General features: G+C 37.7%; 2 protein-coding genes across 2 annotated transcripts in view; one reads left to right on the plus strand and one right to left on the minus strand.

Annotated features, from left to right (window-relative positions):
* The window catches only part of ak3 (adenylate kinase 3), a 9,340-nt gene extending 1,476 nt beyond the window's left edge, over positions 1 to 7,864 (minus strand). The window contains exons 1-4 of the mRNA XM_037692671.1: positions 7,557 to 7,864; positions 2,725 to 2,844; positions 1,587 to 1,759; positions 521 to 639 (exon numbers count right to left, since the gene is read on the minus strand). Coding sequence (XP_037548599.1) covers positions 521 to 639; positions 1,587 to 1,759; positions 2,725 to 2,844; positions 7,557 to 7,704 — 560 coding nt within the window. The 5' untranslated portion in view covers positions 7,705 to 7,864. The remainder of the gene's footprint in view (positions 1 to 520; positions 640 to 1,586; positions 1,760 to 2,724; positions 2,845 to 7,556) is intronic.
* Positions 7,841 to 18,587, plus strand: rcl1 (RNA terminal phosphate cyclase-like 1). The gene is made up of 10 exons (XM_037692041.1): positions 7,841 to 7,966; positions 9,344 to 9,581; positions 9,991 to 10,062; positions 11,036 to 11,211; positions 11,913 to 11,987; positions 12,094 to 12,218; positions 13,064 to 13,189; positions 13,285 to 13,438; positions 17,488 to 17,591; positions 18,420 to 18,587. Exons 1-10 carry the CDS (start codon positions 7,841 to 7,843, stop codon positions 18,571 to 18,573), a joined length of 1,350 nt encoding a protein of 449 aa, XP_037547969.1. The 3' UTR covers positions 18,574 to 18,587.
* Positions 18,588 to 18,631: the final 44 nt, after the last annotated feature.

Raw genomic sequence — 18,631 nt, forward strand, 5'->3', positions numbered from 1 at the left:
ATATATATATATATATATATATATGTAAATATATATATGTATATATAAAGTATGTCTTTCAAGGTTGGGTTTCATTAGTTGTGATTGTTTACCTAAATTTCTGCATTTCTCTGTGTATCTTGCTACTAACATGCAGCCAAACATTTCACATTTTTAATCAGATCTATGCGTTATGATGCAAAAAATATTTACAAGATATAAAATACAAAAAGGCTTTGAATTAGCAACTGCACAAATAATAAAGGCTCACTTGCGCTATGTTTTTAAGAGTTAAAATGATTTGGAATGACCAATGAACGGCTGCTTTTCATTTCCTGGAGGATAAATTGTTTAATTTAAAGAAAATAAAAGCTGCAAAAAAAATTCTAAAATGTTGCAAGAAATATTAAAAGGTTGTTATATTTATTAAAAAAATAACATGCATCTTAAATTCATGAGCTAGTAATTCTTACCAGAACTGTCCATGTGCAGTACTTTCTACTTGTATATTTGTGTGTATATTTTATCTGTGATGGTCTACCTGTAGTACTCTAAGACGGGTTCTGTCTGGGTTTCGTAGCCCTTCAGTCTTCGTGTGACCGTGTCTGGTTTGTCATCGTCTCTCTGGACCAGAGGCTCCCCCGTCACATCATCCAAACCCTGGAAAGAGAAACAAACACGTGCCAAGGTTAACATTTCTATCTGAACGTGGGAAAAAAGTTTATTTTCATATTTATTGTGTAAATAGTTAAAAAAAATTTACATATCACCCAAAAGTTCAACAAAATACAGAATATCTGGGATATTGTTAGTATCGTGTTTTGGTTTCTTGTTAGGCTTTGGTCACATGACATCTGGGTTACACAAGTATTCCCATTAATGGTATACAACTATGGTAACAATACACAATACAGCCCAGTATTGAGTACATATCTGGTACCTAAGGGAACTGGACTATTTTATAAGGTCACCCATTACCTGCTATGTACTCGGTAAGTACTGTGCTCGGTACTTATCAGGTATGTTTCCAGTAGGTATTAGGTATGTACCCAGTAAGTACTGGGTACACACCAGCTGTACTGGCTACAGCTACAAAGATTTTTTTTGCATTTTGGTACCTCCAGCACGTCGATGTCAGCAATAGGGCAAATTAAAACGTGATTTTTCACTGGATGTTTAAATTATATTTACACAACATCAAATGTTTCTAAGCTTTCCGTGTTATTTTATATTCAAACTAGATGGATGATTTTCATACATACGTTTTAAAATGAAATTTTTGAAACTGATCGTTAGACAAAAAAGGATCATTTGAGCAACATTTGAGTGCTGCAAGAAAAAACAGAACATGTTTTGTTTTTGATCAGGACCAATGGATAAAGGTTTTAACAAGGTCCGATGAAGTTCCCATAACAACCAGCTGCTCGCAGCTTCGTTTCACCTTCATTTGGTTTCAGGTCATCAGCTCCCGGTCAGAAATCAATCCGCTGCTGGGCATCATTTATGTAGGATCAAAACTGAGGACGGCATTAACTTTGTGGAAGATTCAAAACCCAACCTATTTTTCTGAGAAACCAGCAAACAAATATTTGAAAGGGTGTACTTACGGGAACTTTAGGCGGGTTGAAATCTGTGTTATAGACTCTGCCACTTGCAATGTGAGTCCAACGAGAAGTCAGTCTTTCTTTGATGGTCTGGAAAGGCACGTTGAGGTTGATGACCGTATCGATCACGTAGGTATTATCAAGAGCCTCTGCCTGGGGCACCGTACGAGGGAATCCTGGGGGGAAACAAAGAAAGGCAAAGACAGACATGAAAACTGTTCATAATGCAAATCACATACAGTACCATGTGTGCTCTGACTGTCAGAGATGAGTCTCGGCTACTGCTATGCCAATTTTTAACTCAATACTGTGTATGTAAAATTTAGGGATGCACAATATCGGATTTTTGGCCGATATCCGATATGCCAATATGTTGAAACTTATTTGGCCGATAACCGATACCAATGTTTTTTCCCCTAGACCTACTTACAGAGACTGCATAACTTTCTCTGCTGTGAAATTAAAATACTACATTATTCTGAATGGTCTTTGTCAAGTTGCCCTGCTACCAAATGCAGATGCCAAAAAGTGGGCTGAAAATGATGTAACACTTCAACTTGGATTATGTTTAATGTCAAATTTATTCATGACATTTACTCTCTAACACAATGACAACACTTGAAGTCATACAAAAACAGCGCCTTTTATATATGTATATATAACAGCATACATCTGTGAGTTATTTTAATGGAATGATCGATGTCTGATATTTTACGTTATCGCTAATATCGGTCGATACGATACCATGCCGATAATATCGTGCAGCCGTAAAATTGACTGTTATAGCAGTTTTTGTGACATTTAAAATAACTTTGGTGGCTGTCTTGAATTGTATCGACTCCAAAAGTTTATACATCCAGTGATTCTTTTTGAGTTGCTTTAAAATCCATCAACTGGCTCATGAGATGTTTTGCTAACAGACCCATGCACTCACACACACGGGCACTGACTGACGGAAAACAGGCTGAAATGAACCATCTGCTGAGTAGTTTATCTAAGGTTAGAGAGTAAACTGTAAACGGCTGGTCTCACACACACACTGTAAGACCTTGAACAGGAAAAGCTGATAGCATGTCCCTCTTGCAACAACTTTCCAAAAAAAAACAAAAAAAAACGATGAACCAAGTTTGAGTTCTCCTACCATCAAGCAGCCAGCCGCTGTGGTCTATCCTCCTCAGGTCGTTCAGGATGATGCGGGACATGATGGCGTCGGGGACCAGCTGTCCCTGATCGATGCAGGACTTCATCAACAGGCCGAGCTCTGTCACAGAAAAACAAAGAAAAGAAACCGTCACATTAACATGCACCAGGAAGTTTCGTCTTTAATGTTTAAAAGCTCTTTAGTTTGTCCAATGAACGCAATAACAAGTTTCTGTTAAAACATATGAACAAGGTATACATCAAGATTAAACTATCGTTTTTATTATTTTAATTTGTTGAAAAAAAAACACTAAAATGGCAGTGCACCACCCAGCCTGGTACATTCTTACCAGGTACGTAGCCAGTAAGTACCAGGTGCGTACAATGTACCAGGATAAGTACAGGGTAACAGGTCACTTTATAATACAACCCGATCCTCTCAGGCATCAGGTAAGTACTCTGTATTTAGGGTATCCAGAATATAATGGGTTGCATTATGTATTTCTACCTTAACATTTTATCAACATTTTATCTGTTCTAGAATTGCGCCGCTCAAGGTGGCTGCATGTTGGAGCAGCTCTGTTACTTTCATTCTGAGATTTTGTTTTTGGAAACTTTAATTCCTCTTTTTCTGGATATAAATCACATTTTTTGGATGATTGTTTCCTCTGGTATCGGATGCTGTGCAGCTGGAAGGATTTTTACTGAAACTTTTTTTAGTTTTGGACATTTGCTATGATGCGCAACTATGGCAACAAAGCAGTTTTCTACAACCAACAGCAGCTGATTAACATCTCAAAAGCTCAAATAATATCTCAACTACAGCCCCAAATCTCAAATGAGCTGAAAAGGAGGTGCCATAGATGCATTCTCATCTACCCGCCAGCTGTGCTCGAGTGCCTGACCACTGAGACCCTGAAACTAGCAGGAAACACGGCTCATGACAGCAGAAGGACAGGATCGTCCCTCGGCACCTACAGTTGGCTGTCCGCAGCGATGAGGAGCTCGGCAGACTGCTGGGAGGAGTGGCCATCACTCTGGGAGGAGTTCTGCCCGGCATTCGGGCGATCCTACAGCCCGGGGGAACCGAGAGGCCAATTAAATAGCAGCCCGAACACGAGTTTATTGTGTGCAGATGGGTATGAATACAGCAGCATAAAGGCAAGAAATCAGCAGCACAGATAAAGTGACATGTCATATCACCAATGGGATTCATGAGTCTAACAGCCTAAGGGTAGAAGCTGTTCCTCAGTCTAGTGGTTCTACACTTAATGCTCCTCAACCTCCTGCCTGAGGGGAGCGGGGCAAAAAGTGTGTGTGCTGGGTGAGTGGGGTCCTTCATGATGCAGGTGGTCCTCTTCCTACATCTGGAGGTGTAGATGTCTGTGATGGTGGGGAGGTTGACTCCAAAAGACTTCTGTGCAGCCTTCACCACTTTCTGCAGAGCTTTCCTTTCTCATATATAACAAGGTTTTTTGTGAGAGGATAAAAAAAACAAACATAATGCAAAACAGATTAACTGTAACTAGAAAACAGTTCTCAACTGTGAATTGCACAACTTTTAAGACATTTTTACCATAATGTGTTACAGATTATCTTCATTTTATTTTATTTTTAACAGTAAAATACTTGCAGCCACAGCTGCTGGCATTTAATCGTAACTTCCACAAAACTTTGTTTGCTAACAGAAAATGGAATAATCTCTGAAACGCAATAAAATATGTCAAAAAAAAATTCTACCAACATTTTGAATACAGTCATTTTGTTTTCTTTACAGTTCTATATTAAAAAAAAAAAAAGAGAAGCAGCTACCTAAGTTTGGACGACTCAAATGGTCAATCAGATCTGTGACTTGTTTGCAGATATCATCAGCCTGGATCTAATTCAATTAACTCCTCAAACACTCGCACAACAATCAGTGACTCTACGGGATTTAATCATGGGTGACAACAAAGCAGACAAAGGTCATGATAAGACGGGCAGATGTTTCCTGAATTTTTAATTCAATTTGTGGACAAGCTGTTCAACAGACAAAATGTGAAGGATAAAGAACATTTTCTTAAACAGGAATGAATGAAAAAGTTCAGGGAAGCTTAGCAGCTCATGATTCTCCACCTGCATTCAAACATCATGAAAGAATCCTGTGTCTGATAGAGGCAAACACTGTGGGCAGATAAACAGAACTTGAAATAAATATATGCAAATATTACACTTGGCGAGAAAATATTTCATTAAACAACCATAAAACTGTAAAAGCTAAAAAAAGAAAAGGAAAAAAAACATTTCCAGGCTTTACATAAATTAGGCTTAAACAGAACCATTGCTCAAAATCCGTACATAAAAGAACAGATTTCGAGATGGACCAATCATCTTAGAGAACCACATCAAATTTAAGTTAAATATCTGTAAAATTGATTAAGTTATAAGCATTTTGTGTGGCCTAATGATTAACTGTGGCAGCCATTTTGAAGTGGGTTTGCTATAAAAGGTAATGAGTTATAAATGCACATGCGGTGATTGCTTTCCATGAGTTTCATTGACATTCATTGAGCGGTTCAAATATTTAACGGTCAAACATGAAAACAGGCAAAATATATATACTGTCTTTTCCCAAAATTTAGAAGCATTAGACTCTACGTTTTTGTGTTTCACTCCCACTTCAAGTGGTCAAACTCCAGCTGAAGAATCTTAAAACGTCCTGCAGAAATGACCTGACTTTGTCGTTTACCAGCTGCTATATCAACACGGAAAAGAGCCGAAGGTCAAACTGCCTCTGACTCAACAGGAACTCTTCAAGGAGCTGTTTTCTGTCAGTCTGGAGGGCAAAGTGAACACGGAGAGATCTTATTTTGTATTCAGGGGCATCGGTGCAAAGCTTGCACCAGCAAAGATTAAAGGGGGAAAAGTCTCAACCTGCAACACTAACGTGCTTTTAACTAACGAGAACACTAAAGAGCAATCAGAGGGGTGAAAGGTCAGCAGTTCAAGTCATAGGACCCGGTGGGGGAAAGTTCTGTCAGCCATAATTAATACTGACTCAGAAAAAAATACTAACGTGTGAAAATATGTTTGCTTAGCAGGAATCTGTTGATCTAAACTTGTACGTTTAACAGCCCTAAAATCAATGTATTTGTGCTGAGTAAACAAATCTGTTTACTTCCTGCTTTGATTATCAGCAGCTGCTGAAGGGAGAAGGTTCTTGTCGTTGTCTGGCTGTTAGCAAAATATTTCATAATCAACTGCAAGACTTTTAATGAAACTCTCAGAAAGTGACTGTTTAAGATGGTCACCACAACTAATCAACATTAGCAAATGCAAAATGAATGGCTATAACTAGAATTTGGCATGGTAGTAGCTGAGAGTCATCCACAACGCATGCTCTGAGCACGATGGCTTACATAACATGGATTAAGTTGAACTAGGAGAATCAAAATGTGCGGTTTTTAGCAGAATACTCAAAAGTCGTTTGAAAATTTCTGTAGCTGTGTTTCTCTGTCATGCAGGTTTTATTTACCGGTAAATAAAAAAAATACACGTCTTAATCAGTAATCTTTTCTTTGAAGGAACAAAAGTTCACAGTTGCCGTTATCTTAACAGCTCTTTTAATCTTCAGCCAAGGTGACGATGAGGAGCAGCTGACCTCCTTCCAGGTAAATGTTTGCAGTATAAACATAAAAACATATATATATAAATAATTTAAACATTATAAAACGCTGACCGGTTTGACTTTAACTTGGGTGGAAACTTGTTTTTACGCCTTGCGTTTGTGGCATGTCACAGACAGATAAGAATTACACAGGAGTGGCGCTCTTATCACAAACCGCAGAACTCCTTTAGCTGTTTTTAATCTTCACACAAGTTTTTTTTATTTTTATATATATATATATATATATAAAACTAAAAAACATCAGAGGCCATGCATCTTCTGCAAACAACACAAAATGAATGCTGAATGACAGCTGAAAATTGCTGCAGAAGCGTAAACTGAGTTGTTAAAGCTAAAAGTAGAACACAAGCCAAAATTAGCACATTAGCTAATTGTAGCAGAAAGATGGCTAAAACTAGCAGAACGCTCGCTAAAAAAAATAAATAAAACCGCAAAATTACCCATAGATGAAGGCAGCAAAAGGTTAAAGCAATATATATATATATATATATATATATATATATAGCACTAGCAAAATGTAACAAAACATTAGCTAAAGTCATTAGAACACCAGCTACAAGCTAAAAGGACCAAAAGCTACAAAAGCAGCATAAGGCACATTTAAAGCTAAATCGAGCAAAGCTATAGTACAGAATCAAAACCTAATTAGAAGCTAAAACAAGCAGAACTGTAACTATAAGCTAAAAGCAGCAAGAGACTAGCTAAAAGTAGAATTGTAGCTAAAAGCTGCACGGCTTACAAAGAATAGCAGAAAGCTAACTAAAAGATAAAAATGCAAAATGTTTAAATAGGCCAACTCAAAGTAAATTATTATATCTTAAAGCTAAAGAAGAGCTAAAAGCTAAAATGTAGCAAAAGGATAGCTAAAATATTAAAAAGCTAGCTATAAGCTAAAAATAGCAGAATGGTAGCTAAAAGTAGCAAAAAGCTAAAAGTAGCATATATATAAACTCAGAGCAAGTATGCTGGAGCAGGTTTCAATGAAAACAAAGTTTTAAATGAGAATTTGAGAGATTTTAATGTAGTTCTATTGTGAAAATCTTTGTAAATGAAACATAACATAGCAGACATCTATACAAGCTGAATGGTTTGTCTGGTTGTAAAAGGGAAAATGCAGAATCAGCATTCATTCAGCGGTTTGTTTTCTCACACGTGTATTTTCTCACCTGTCTTTTCCTTAATGTTGGCTCTTAAAATGTCCCCACTGGAGATGTGTTTGAGCCCAAAAGTTTTGGCAATGCGGCCAGACACCGTTCCTTTCCCTGATCCCGGAGGTCCCATGATGACAGCACGCATCAGTCTCTGCACAACCATCTCCACTCGAGTGCTGCTTTTTTATGTTTCACCAAACAGATCAGCTGCAGGTTTTAAACACAGCTCTTCTTCCTCTGGATGTTCGGACAGAAGCTCGTAGGAAATGCTTTTCGGCCCCAGTAGAAGCTACGCAACAATGGGCGAGTCTTTGCAGCCACTTGGAGAGGAAGAGGAGGGAAAGGAGGAGGAGAAAGATGAGAAGCAGGCCAAGATGCAGACCCACATGATTGTCTTGAAAGAGCCTTTCCCTACCATACGTATTGTGAAACTTACTCTTCTTTAATAGCTTTATTGGGCATGCATTTATTGTACAACACGGTTATGTAATTGATCCACAGGCGACAAAAGCTTTGGCAAGGTTGATTAATCCCTTTCATCCTGTGAACAGGCAGCTTGGCATGCAGTCTGAACGGACCAGCCAGTGTGTTGAGTGTTTAATTTTGTGAGATATTTGTATGCATATTATATTTGTAAATATTGCTGGTTCAAATGTGACTTCAATACAATAAAAAATCATTTGTTATTTGCCTTGTGGCTTTTTGTTTACATTTATCAATGACTATCCCTTTAAGAAACAAGCCACGCCCACCCAGTTTTAGTGGTTTCACTCCATTTATTAGCCACGACTCACAATCCGGCTGAGGGCGGAGTTTGGATTCCAATGTTAAGCGGTGCGTAAGCCGGATGCCCTGCAAATTAGATAAAAAGGTTGTTGCGATGCATGTTGTGAAATCTGTTCAATATAATAAACGAGTTAATGAGTTAATAGTGAGTAGTTTTGGTGGTTAGCTAGTCTTTAACACCGTTTAATGAACAACAAAATGTTATATTTAATTTTTGTGTGTGTAACAAACACTACAGTAGAAGAGCAATAACAATAAAAATAGTAAAAAAAAAAAAAAAAATTACTCTAAACCTATCTTAAGTGGATGTAAGTTGAAGGTAACCGCGTTAAATTCATTTTAAATGAACGATGCTGCCATCTAGTGCCACAGGTGAAAACTACACTTAATAAAGTCATTTTATTTAAGGAAATATCTAATTTTTTTACTTCTGATTAATAAATGTCATTGTTTGACAAAAATGTTTTTGAGCATTTATGTAGATTTTTCAATATAGTAAAACATTCTTGTTTTTCAGGAAAAACATTCAAAGTTTTTAATGGCTATTTTCTCTTAATCATTTATCACTCCTTTAGCAATGATGTGCCTCAAATTCCCCTTGCAATAATAAAGTAACTGGGCTTTTAAATTGAGCCTTTATATTAAAACAAATATTCTGAATGTATTATATTAATTAATTTTCAAATACTTTAACATGTTTTGTCTGTGGCATCCATAATATGAATCTGCAGGAATTTCTAACCAGTATGGCAAATTTTACATCCACAAATGCAAAATGTTATTTTTCTATTAAAGGCCAAACATAACCCATTTGATTCAAATCTTTCCAGAAACTCACTTTTTATAAGTCCATTATTATGAATAAATTAGTATAGTTTTATTATTGAATCCTTACTATAATTTCTTTTGTAATGTGCTTGTGGTATTTTAAGTTATTTGTACATATTTATTTATTTATTTATTCAAAAGCCAATAGATTAGGAAAAATCTAGACAGACGTGGCGCGTTGAAACGAGAGGCAACAACACCTTTTCGACCCTTCTGGCTTTCCGTATTCGCGCCTCCCTTTAACGTCTTGTCTGCTCGAACGCACGTGGATCTTCACGCCAGGCGCAAACAACAACATGGCAAGCCTCGGGCTTTCCTATGACGGCTGCAATTTCTTCAGACAGCGATTGGTTTTATCGACACTAAGCGGGAAGCATGTGAAAATAAAAAACATTCGGTTTAAGGACGACGACCCGGGACTTCGAGGTGAGTTTTAGCTTCGCCCCGCGCGTGGCGTCGCCGTTAGCTCGGTGGCTAACAGGTTAGCTGTTACGCAGTTGGTAGTGCGTTTATTACTGGGAGTTACAGATGTGGAAAATAACGGGATACAGGTGTAATTTAAAGGTAAATGTAATGGCATACTATTATTGCAACTTTTGTTGTTTCCAGCTCATGTTAAAATATTGTAAACAGCTATCAGTATATCTTTAAATAAGTATTTTTGTGTTTTGTTTTGCATCCATCACATTTAAATTTCATATAAATTCATCAAACGACACGGGATTCAAAAGTAGTTTGCCACATATTTTTGTCGACTTCAATTCAGATAGCCAATGCTTGTGAAATTCAACTGTACTTGTTTCTAAACGTTTATCATTTATATGTTTACTTTTAGATTTTGAGGCCAGCTTCATCAGGCTTCTCGACAAAGTGACCAATGGTTCCAGGATAGAGATTAATCAAACTGGTGAGCAATTAATACTTTTACCCATACATTTTAAAAGAGATGCACGATATTGGATTTTTGGCCGATATCTGATATGCGATATATTTATACTTGTTTGGCCGGTGATCGATACCAATACCGATATTTTCTCGATGTCCGATATTTAACTTTTATCGCTGATATCGGCTGATACCGATACATGCCGATAATATCGTGCATCCCTACATTTTAATAATTTCTTGAAACAATAGGATTCTTCTCTATGCTGTACAAACTATTTAACTGGAACAGTTTGTACTTTGTGTTTATTTTGGTCTGTCAGTACACAATTATTTTTGTTTTTAAACGTATCATGAAACTTTACGAACCCTGTTACTCATTGAGGTACTAACAGTATTTTACTGGGACACATGTTTCTAATTTAATTTGTACAGTTGTGCTTAACTCTCATCATTACAAAGATTGTTATCTCCAGATAATGGAGACCTAAAAATTAAATGAGTAAAGGCAATCTACAGATCAGCTTTTGGAAAATAAAAACATCCCCTTGATCTGGACACGCATCTCTTTTTTCCATTATCAGTGATTTTATTCATTATTATTTTACCTGGCATTGCTATCCTTACTACTTATTTAGGTTGTCGTAGCACCTATAAATACATGCAGGAGATTACAGTTGCTCCTCAGAATTACAAGGTCACCTCAGTCTAGTCATGCTTTTATTTTAATATGTATTATTAGGTTTTATGTTTTTATTTAAATTCTGTTTTTACTTTCCGTCAATATTCCTACAAGTTAAGGAACAAACTACACCCGTTTTTAAATTATAGTAACTTGGGACTGCTTTACACAAAAACATTACGTAAACTTGACTATTAAAGTTGCATTGTTTAATTTGATACTGTAGATGGTAAATGCATGATCAGCTATATATACCTCTTTAAATCTAAGTGCTGTGTGGAGGATAATGTCTGTTTTTGTCTGTTTTTACTAGGTACTGTGTTATTTTACCAGCCTGGCCTGTTGTACGGCGGTTCTGTTGAACATGACTGTAACCCACAGCGTTCAATCGGATATTATCTGGAGGCGCTGCTCATGCTGGCCCCTTTTATGAAGATGTCTCTGAAGGCAACTCTGAGAGGAGTTACCAATGACCCCACTGATCCAACGGTGAGCATGTCTGGATTCATCAGATCACACCCTTTTGTCCTGCTTTATTTTTGAGTCATCCTGTTTATATTTCGAGTACATGTTTCCCCTAAAATTATTCTCTGACTCCAAACAGCGCACAATACAAACGCAGCGCTCTGCTCCCCCCAGTTTCCTGTTCTTTGCTGCCAGGAGTGACACTCACTGGAGATTTTCTTTTTCGGATCATTCTCTGTAAAAATTATCAGAAAATATTCCGACCAACAACCACGCCATGTTCAAAGTCACTTAAATTCCCGTTCTTTCCCATTCCACTGGCCTGATTAAAGTTGTCTTCAGCACATCTCTTTACCTAAAAACAAACAGAGTTGCTGCCATGTGATTGACTCTTTGCATAAAAAAAGCAAACTTATAGACCTAATAAAGTCTTTATGACTGTAAAATTGTCTCATCTTTTATTTTCCTGTTTAGTTTCACCCATCGTCTTGACAATCTAGTCTCTCCCAGTGCATCTTCTTACTGAGCTGCATTGTTTCAGTCAGAGATGTCAAGAATCCAAAAACAAGGAAGCAGCTCTGCACGGGACAAAGCTGTTGTCCTAGAAACAATGTTTGTTGTTGTTTTGGTTTATTTGTTTATTTTTTGGCTTTTATCCTTGTATGTTTTCCTTCCTCTGTAGACAAGAGGTGCATGTGTCCAAATGTATTTGCTCTGTCTCACAGGTTGATCTGCTAAAGTCCACAGCACTCCCTCTGATGAAAAAGTTTGGTATAGATGGAGATGGTTTTGATATTACGGTGAGGATTTGGTGGTAATCTGTCCACAGATGTGGTTTAAAGATTTTTTTTAAATGTGGGGCTTGCACTTGAACACATCATTGTCTGACTGTTGCTGTTCTCTCAGGTGGTGAAGAGAGGAATGCCGCCAGGTGGAGGTGGAGAAGTTGTTTTTACGTGTCCTGTCCGCAGGATAGTCAAACCGATCCAGCTGACTGAGCCGGGCAAGATCAAGAGGATCAGGGGTGTAGCGTATCCTTTTCAAGCTTTCACAAAAATCTTTATTACTACTGAAAATCCTCTTCACAATAAGCAAATATCACGATAGACAGAGGAGGAAAAAGCATTGATTAATGCCTGAAACACGGGAATGAAGTTCAGTTTTATCATCAAAACGTGATTAAATAAATACATCCCTGATGATACAATCAATGATAATTTGTTAGCCTTATTTTATTTTTAGTTCTGATTTCTTTCAGTGAAAAAAAAAAACAGTAGTGATTATGAAGAGAGCTTTTTCTATTGCAAGAAAATTAAATGTTGATGTATGCAAGTACTGTATTTTTTGCCCTATAAGTTGCAGTTTTATTTATTTATTTATTTTTTTTGCATAATTTACATGCCCTGCGACTTGTAGGCCGAAGTGACATATTTATGGGAAACCCCCCCCCCCCCCCATATTTATAAACCAATTTTTGGCTGAGATGACCGTTTGCATTCGTTCTGACTGAAAACAATTTTTTTGAACAGTGCCATTTTCAGCCACTAGATGGCAGCAGAGTAGTAGTAGCAGTAAGGCATGCGCTCCCGGATCACCGAGGCAACGAATACTTTTGAAATACAGCTGATTTGACCGTTAAAGTCCTTTCATTAAGCAAGCATTGGACTGAGACACACCTTTACTATAATTTCGAGCAGACAAATTAGATTAGACATATTTGGACTGATGCAACTGGTGCAATGGGTACGGTGGAAAATACGGTAACAGTCCTCAGATTTTTCTTCTTTCTTCTAAAGATTTTGTCGTACGTTCATTTGAGGGATTAAAACACAAACGCAGTCAGGGTTTTGGGGTTTCCTTGACGTTCTAAATGCAGATATTCTGTACGAGTTTCACCTCAGATGGGCAACAGGATTGTGGTGTCAGCCAGGAGCATCCTCAACCAGTTCCTCCCAGACATCTACATCTACACAGACCACAGGAAAGGAGCCAGCTCAGGAAAGTGGGTACCTCTGTGTTCATTTTAGCTGCTATTCTCATACATTTGTGTTTCTTGGGATTCAGCAAGACATTAATTCAATGTTTCTTTAACTGCAGGTCTCCAGGTTTTGGTCTAACATTGGTGGCAGAAACACTGAACGGCTGCTTCTTCAGTGCAGAGATGTCCTCTGTGCCGCAGGGGCAGGGTACTGTACTGCCTGAGGACCTTGGCAGAAATTGTGCCAAACTGCTCTTGGAAGAGGTGTATCGGGTAAGCGCCCTCTCTTAGGGAGGAATAAAAATTCTTTAAAAATACCTGAAATACATGACTGAATCTCTTAGTACATCAACATTCACCACCCTTGTTTACACACATTCCCTAGTAATGGCCCACATCTGCAGATCAGCTGAGGAACTGTTGGCAATTTGACAACGCAGAGAGCAGCTGGAGGACATTTTCATTTTAATTCAGACTTTAACTTCGCTGTAGCTTGTGGTCAAAATCACAAAATGAGTTTTTTTATTTAGCTATTTACAGCAATAATGTTTAAATGTAATTCTACATTTAATACACTGCTGTATGTAGGCCTGTCGCGATAAACAATTAATCAGTTAATCGCATGATAAATGAAAATTATCTACCTCATTTTCATTTATCGGGTTTATCCTTTCTTCGTGTCTCTTCTCGTGTCTCTTTTTCTTAAGAGACTGCTCGCTCCCTCACTAGCCATCCTTCAGTTCAAACAGTTTTATACTGCCATCCAGTGGTCAAAAAAAGGTACAACACACAAATTAACCAACATTTCTTCTTAAATTTGACAATAATAGCTAATTATTGTCAAATTTCAAACAATATTATCGTTTATCGCAATAATTTCGGAGACAATTAATCATCCATCAAAATTTGTTATTGTGACCGGCCTAGCTGTATGATTTTATTGGGCTGCACAGTATGTCAAAAACAGATTCATCTTAAATAGGATTTCAGTAACATTTTTAAATATCTGTCATCCATCCATTATCTTTATTCGCTTCTCTTCGGGTCACTGGTGTCCATGTCCAGCAGTCACTGCAAGAGGCGGGGACACCCTGGACAGGTCTCCAGTCCATCACAGGGACACATGGAGACAAACCAAACAACCATTCACACACACTCTCTCACCTTGGGACAATTTAGTTACCAATCAGCCTAACATGCATGTTTTTGGTCTGTGGGAGCAAACGGAAGTACCCAGAGAAAACCCACGCATGCACGGAGTGAACATGCAAACTCCACCCTGTTTACCCCCCTCCCTTCCTGGGATTTGAACCGGCGACATTCTTGCTGAGAGTCAGCAGCTCTACCAACTGCGCTACCGTGCTGCCTTTAATAAATACCAATCAACCCTTCTTAATAACAGCTCTACCTTATACTGTTTCTAATTTATTATGGCCTGCTGTCAATAAGCAAAAGCATGTTCATGTTTCAGTCTGTTAGCGAAATATCTCATAAACTATTAGATAGATTTAAATAAAACTCTGGCATGGAAGGCTGCAGGTGCATTCCTACAAGTAATGCTAGGCTTTTAATTGTAAAAATAAAATACTGATAATTTTAAAATAAGTATAAACTTAATTTAACTAAAATGTGATGGAAGTGTCATCTAGTACTTTTTGACTGTTGTTTAGAGTTTAGATGTTGAGACTGCATTCATTTCTCATGTTAAAAGTCAAATATCAGTGGCTTTAATTCAGATTTTTAACAGTTTTGTACCTGGATGTGTTTTCTGCTGACGAGTTGATGAGTCAGCGATCGCTCAAACAGATTTGATAAGTAAGAAATTCATGAATGAAGACGTCTAACCCCGAGGACAAAAAAAAACAGCTCCTAAAACATAATGTGCCTCATTTCCTGTGCGCTGTGTTGGTATTAACCTTAACCAGGTTGTTACTGTGCACAGCTGCAGGTGAGCTCGCACAGGTAAATAACTTGGAACAGAATAGGTACAATGAGGTTCTGTGTTTTTAGTCTGCTTCCACGTGGCTGTATTTGCAGCCTTCCATCATCGGAGCCATGTGAGTCCAGTTAGCTGGTCAGGGTAGGGCTGATTAACTCTGAAAGAAGAATATTGTTGATTCGTCCTCTTAACGCCAAGCTGCAGAGTGCTGAGCTAACCATTCTCTGTCCGCTGCCTTATGGGCTGGTAAGTGCAAAAGTCTACTTCTTTTGTTTCGGCTCTGAACTTTAAAACAAGCAAATGCTTCTCAAAGAGCATGTAAATTAATCAGACGAGTTGGACCACTCGGTATTTGAATAACAGCTTTTTTTAATCTGAAAACCTGCCGGTAGAGCAGCTGCAGGAGCCGAGAGGAGAATCAGAATCGAAGGATGGGGGACTTTTAAACTGGAAAAGTTTTAGTTGAATCTGGAAAAAAAAAAAAAAAGGAAAAACTTTGTGGATTTGTGTTTAAGGTCATGGATGGGCGCTCTCTCTGTTTGTTTTATGGTTAATCAGTACGGTCGTCTTTCTAGTGGTGAGCCACGGCCACAAACATGTTTTTAAAAGCAGCGTCATCGCACGGCAGGAGCTGGTGTAAGTGGCAAATTACGACTTTTTTTATAGTATATCGTTTTAGATGTTTTTTACAACGTTGGCTTTTGATTGTTTTATTTGTATCCAAAAATAAAAGTAGAAGTGAACTTAGTTTTGGTTACAAAGAGGGTCCAGGTGCCATTTCTAATATTGATATGAATTATCACAGCTAAGCTAAAAAAAAAATAAAAAATGTCTTTAATTTCCCCTTTGGCATGCATCTGTTTCTGTGCGACACAGTTTAATAGTTTTAGTTGATTTGATTGTGTAAATGCTTGAAGATGTTTCTTTGGCTGCATCTTTTCTCTGATAGTTGAACAGATCGCCTTTTGCTCAGAGGATTTAAGGGACTTTTCCACAAGTTTTGCTTTTTTTCTTCTAGTGTCTGTTGGCCTCTTGGGACATTTAAACCATCTCTGAAAGGCAGGATGTGAAAGTGGCAGTTATATAATAAACCGTTGACTTGCGTCCTTTAGTTTGTAGAGAAACAGATGAATTTAAGTAGCTTTGGCTTCTCTGGTTCAGGTAGAGAAAAAAAAACGTAAGTGCTTTATCTTTGGGGTTTTTTATTTTATTTTGAAGCCGACAGCAGTAAATTGAGGAAGGTATATTTTGTTGGTAGAATAGTTTGAACTTAAATCTGTTCATAGCAAGGTTAAGATCAGAAAAGCAAGCTTAAAATGATAAAACACTTGTCTGTATGCTAGAATAATGGAGGAAAAAAATGTTTTTTTTTGCAGCAGTTTTTATTTCAGACCTAGTTTTGATTTTTTTATATTGTGGAAGGTAATTTGAAGCTTGCTTGTGCATGAGGTTAAACTTTTCCTTAGCACAATGGACAATATAAACAATGTTGTCATACTTTAACAATGTTTTCAGTGTTCTTATTACGTAATTGAATCATAGTTATGCTGACAAGCTTCCACGATGCCTGCATGGCTGATCAATAAAACTACTTTGTTGGACTGGACACGTTATAAAAATGTAAAATAAGGGCTATAACTGCATCTGTTCAGAGTGATGTAGTTTATAGAATACACTTGGGTGTGTCCAGCTCCTCGCATGGATTGGGAAGTTTCATGTTGCTTTTATGAAGTAATCACAATGGCATGTGTTGGCTTCAATACTGAGCTGATCCTCAGTCATTTTAAGTTTATATGTCGAAAAGATGTGGATAATCACAGTAGGGCTGGAGCTTCATCTTTCAGCTTTTCCTCTTCAGGGGTCGCCACAGCGAGTCCTCCATTTCTGTCCTCACTCCAACTACCTCCATGTCCTCTCTAACTGCATCCATACATCTTCTTCTTTGTCTTTTTCCTGGCTGCTGCATTTCTAACATCCTTCTACCAATATACCCACTGTCCCTCCTTTGGACATGTCCAAACCATCTCAGGTTTGGCACAGTAGGGCTGGATATTCAGAAGAAGAAGAAAAAAGCGCTTGAGCAAAACATGAATAAAAAATTAACTTTTGCAACCATCAGTAATACAATTTTGTTTTTATTGTGCATCAGGTGAAAAAAAAAAACCGTGCATTTAGTTTAAAAATCTTGTAAAAACAAGAAAATTGTAAACTAGTTTTTTAAATGTTTAAGTAGCTTTGTGCACATGTTTGTCCTTAATTTGGCTCCGGACCAGGTCTATCAGTTCTGACCCTGAAGTGATCAATCCTAGTCAAAGGGTCCATTTCTCTGTGACGCACTTTGCTGCTGCTGAAAAACACGGTCCTTCTCCTTCTGCTGTCGTAGGGCGGCTGCGTGGATTCGTCCAATCAGAGCCTGGCGTTGCTCTTGATGACCCTTGGCCAACAGGATGTATCAAAGGTTCTGCTCGGACCGCTCTCACCGTACACGTAAGCCACAGCCACTCATAACACCTGAGCTCCACGTCTTGAACGTTACAAACTAGGATTGCATAAGGTGATAAATTATTTTAGACCTACTTATTTTGCAGCTGCAATATATCTCAACACGAGTTTAGTCTAAAACTCATCAAATGTGGTCGATGTGCATCCGTTAACCGAGTGCTAGGCCTTAGTTGTTGTTTTTAAATAAAATCCTTGTTCCAAGGCTGTTTCAGAATAAATGTGCACAGTTGACATTACCGGGCGCTTCCATAAAGTGAAAATTGTCCATGAGGCAGTAACGCAGCAAATTTTTATTCGTGGTTAATCACATCATGGTAGTTTGTAATTCTTATTTGCCTAATTCTTATTTTTTTGTTACAATTTTCAACGTCTTAACCGGCTCAGATGGTCGATTACACTGTTGGTTCAGTCAAGCCGCGATGAGTTAATATGCATTTGAAATGCTGCTGAAACGCTGTAATTTTTAGGAATTTATTAGAAGAAGAAAAACATTAAGTCAAATGAGTAAACTTTTATTCCAGGTTTTTTTTTCCTTAAAGAGTGAACTATGAACTGTCCATTTTCAGCTATCATGGTACCGGTGCTGTGTCCCTGTCAAGTACAGTACTATGATAACTGAAGATTGGCAGTGCCATCACAAAACACTCTTGTCCTCTTTCAGGTGATGTTGTAGAAACCTAAAAAAAAAAAAAACAGTATATTTGCAAAGACACACAGCTCTAAGGTTTAATGAGTTTAAATTTCTTGTATGTAAAATATAAAAATCTGATCATTAATGCATGAAAACACAAAAAGCTCTCTCTCTGTCTACAGGATCGAGTTCCTGAGACACATCAGAGATTTCTTCCAGATAATGTTCAAAATCGAGGTCCAAAAGCCTTTAGAGGACGAGAGGAAAGGTGGAGATAAAGTTCTCATGACTTGTGTCGGAGTTGGGTATAGCAATATAAACAAAACTGTTAAATAAATTATTATTTTCTACATGTTTGTGTTCTTTTTCTCAGACGAAATTGTGAATAATAGAC

This window comes from Nematolebias whitei, chromosome 18 (assembly GCF_014905685.2).
Source record: "Nematolebias whitei isolate Nwh7 chromosome 18, NemWhi1, whole genome shotgun sequence".
NCBI classification, from domain to species: Eukaryota; Metazoa; Chordata; class Actinopteri; order Cyprinodontiformes; family Rivulidae; genus Nematolebias; species Nematolebias whitei.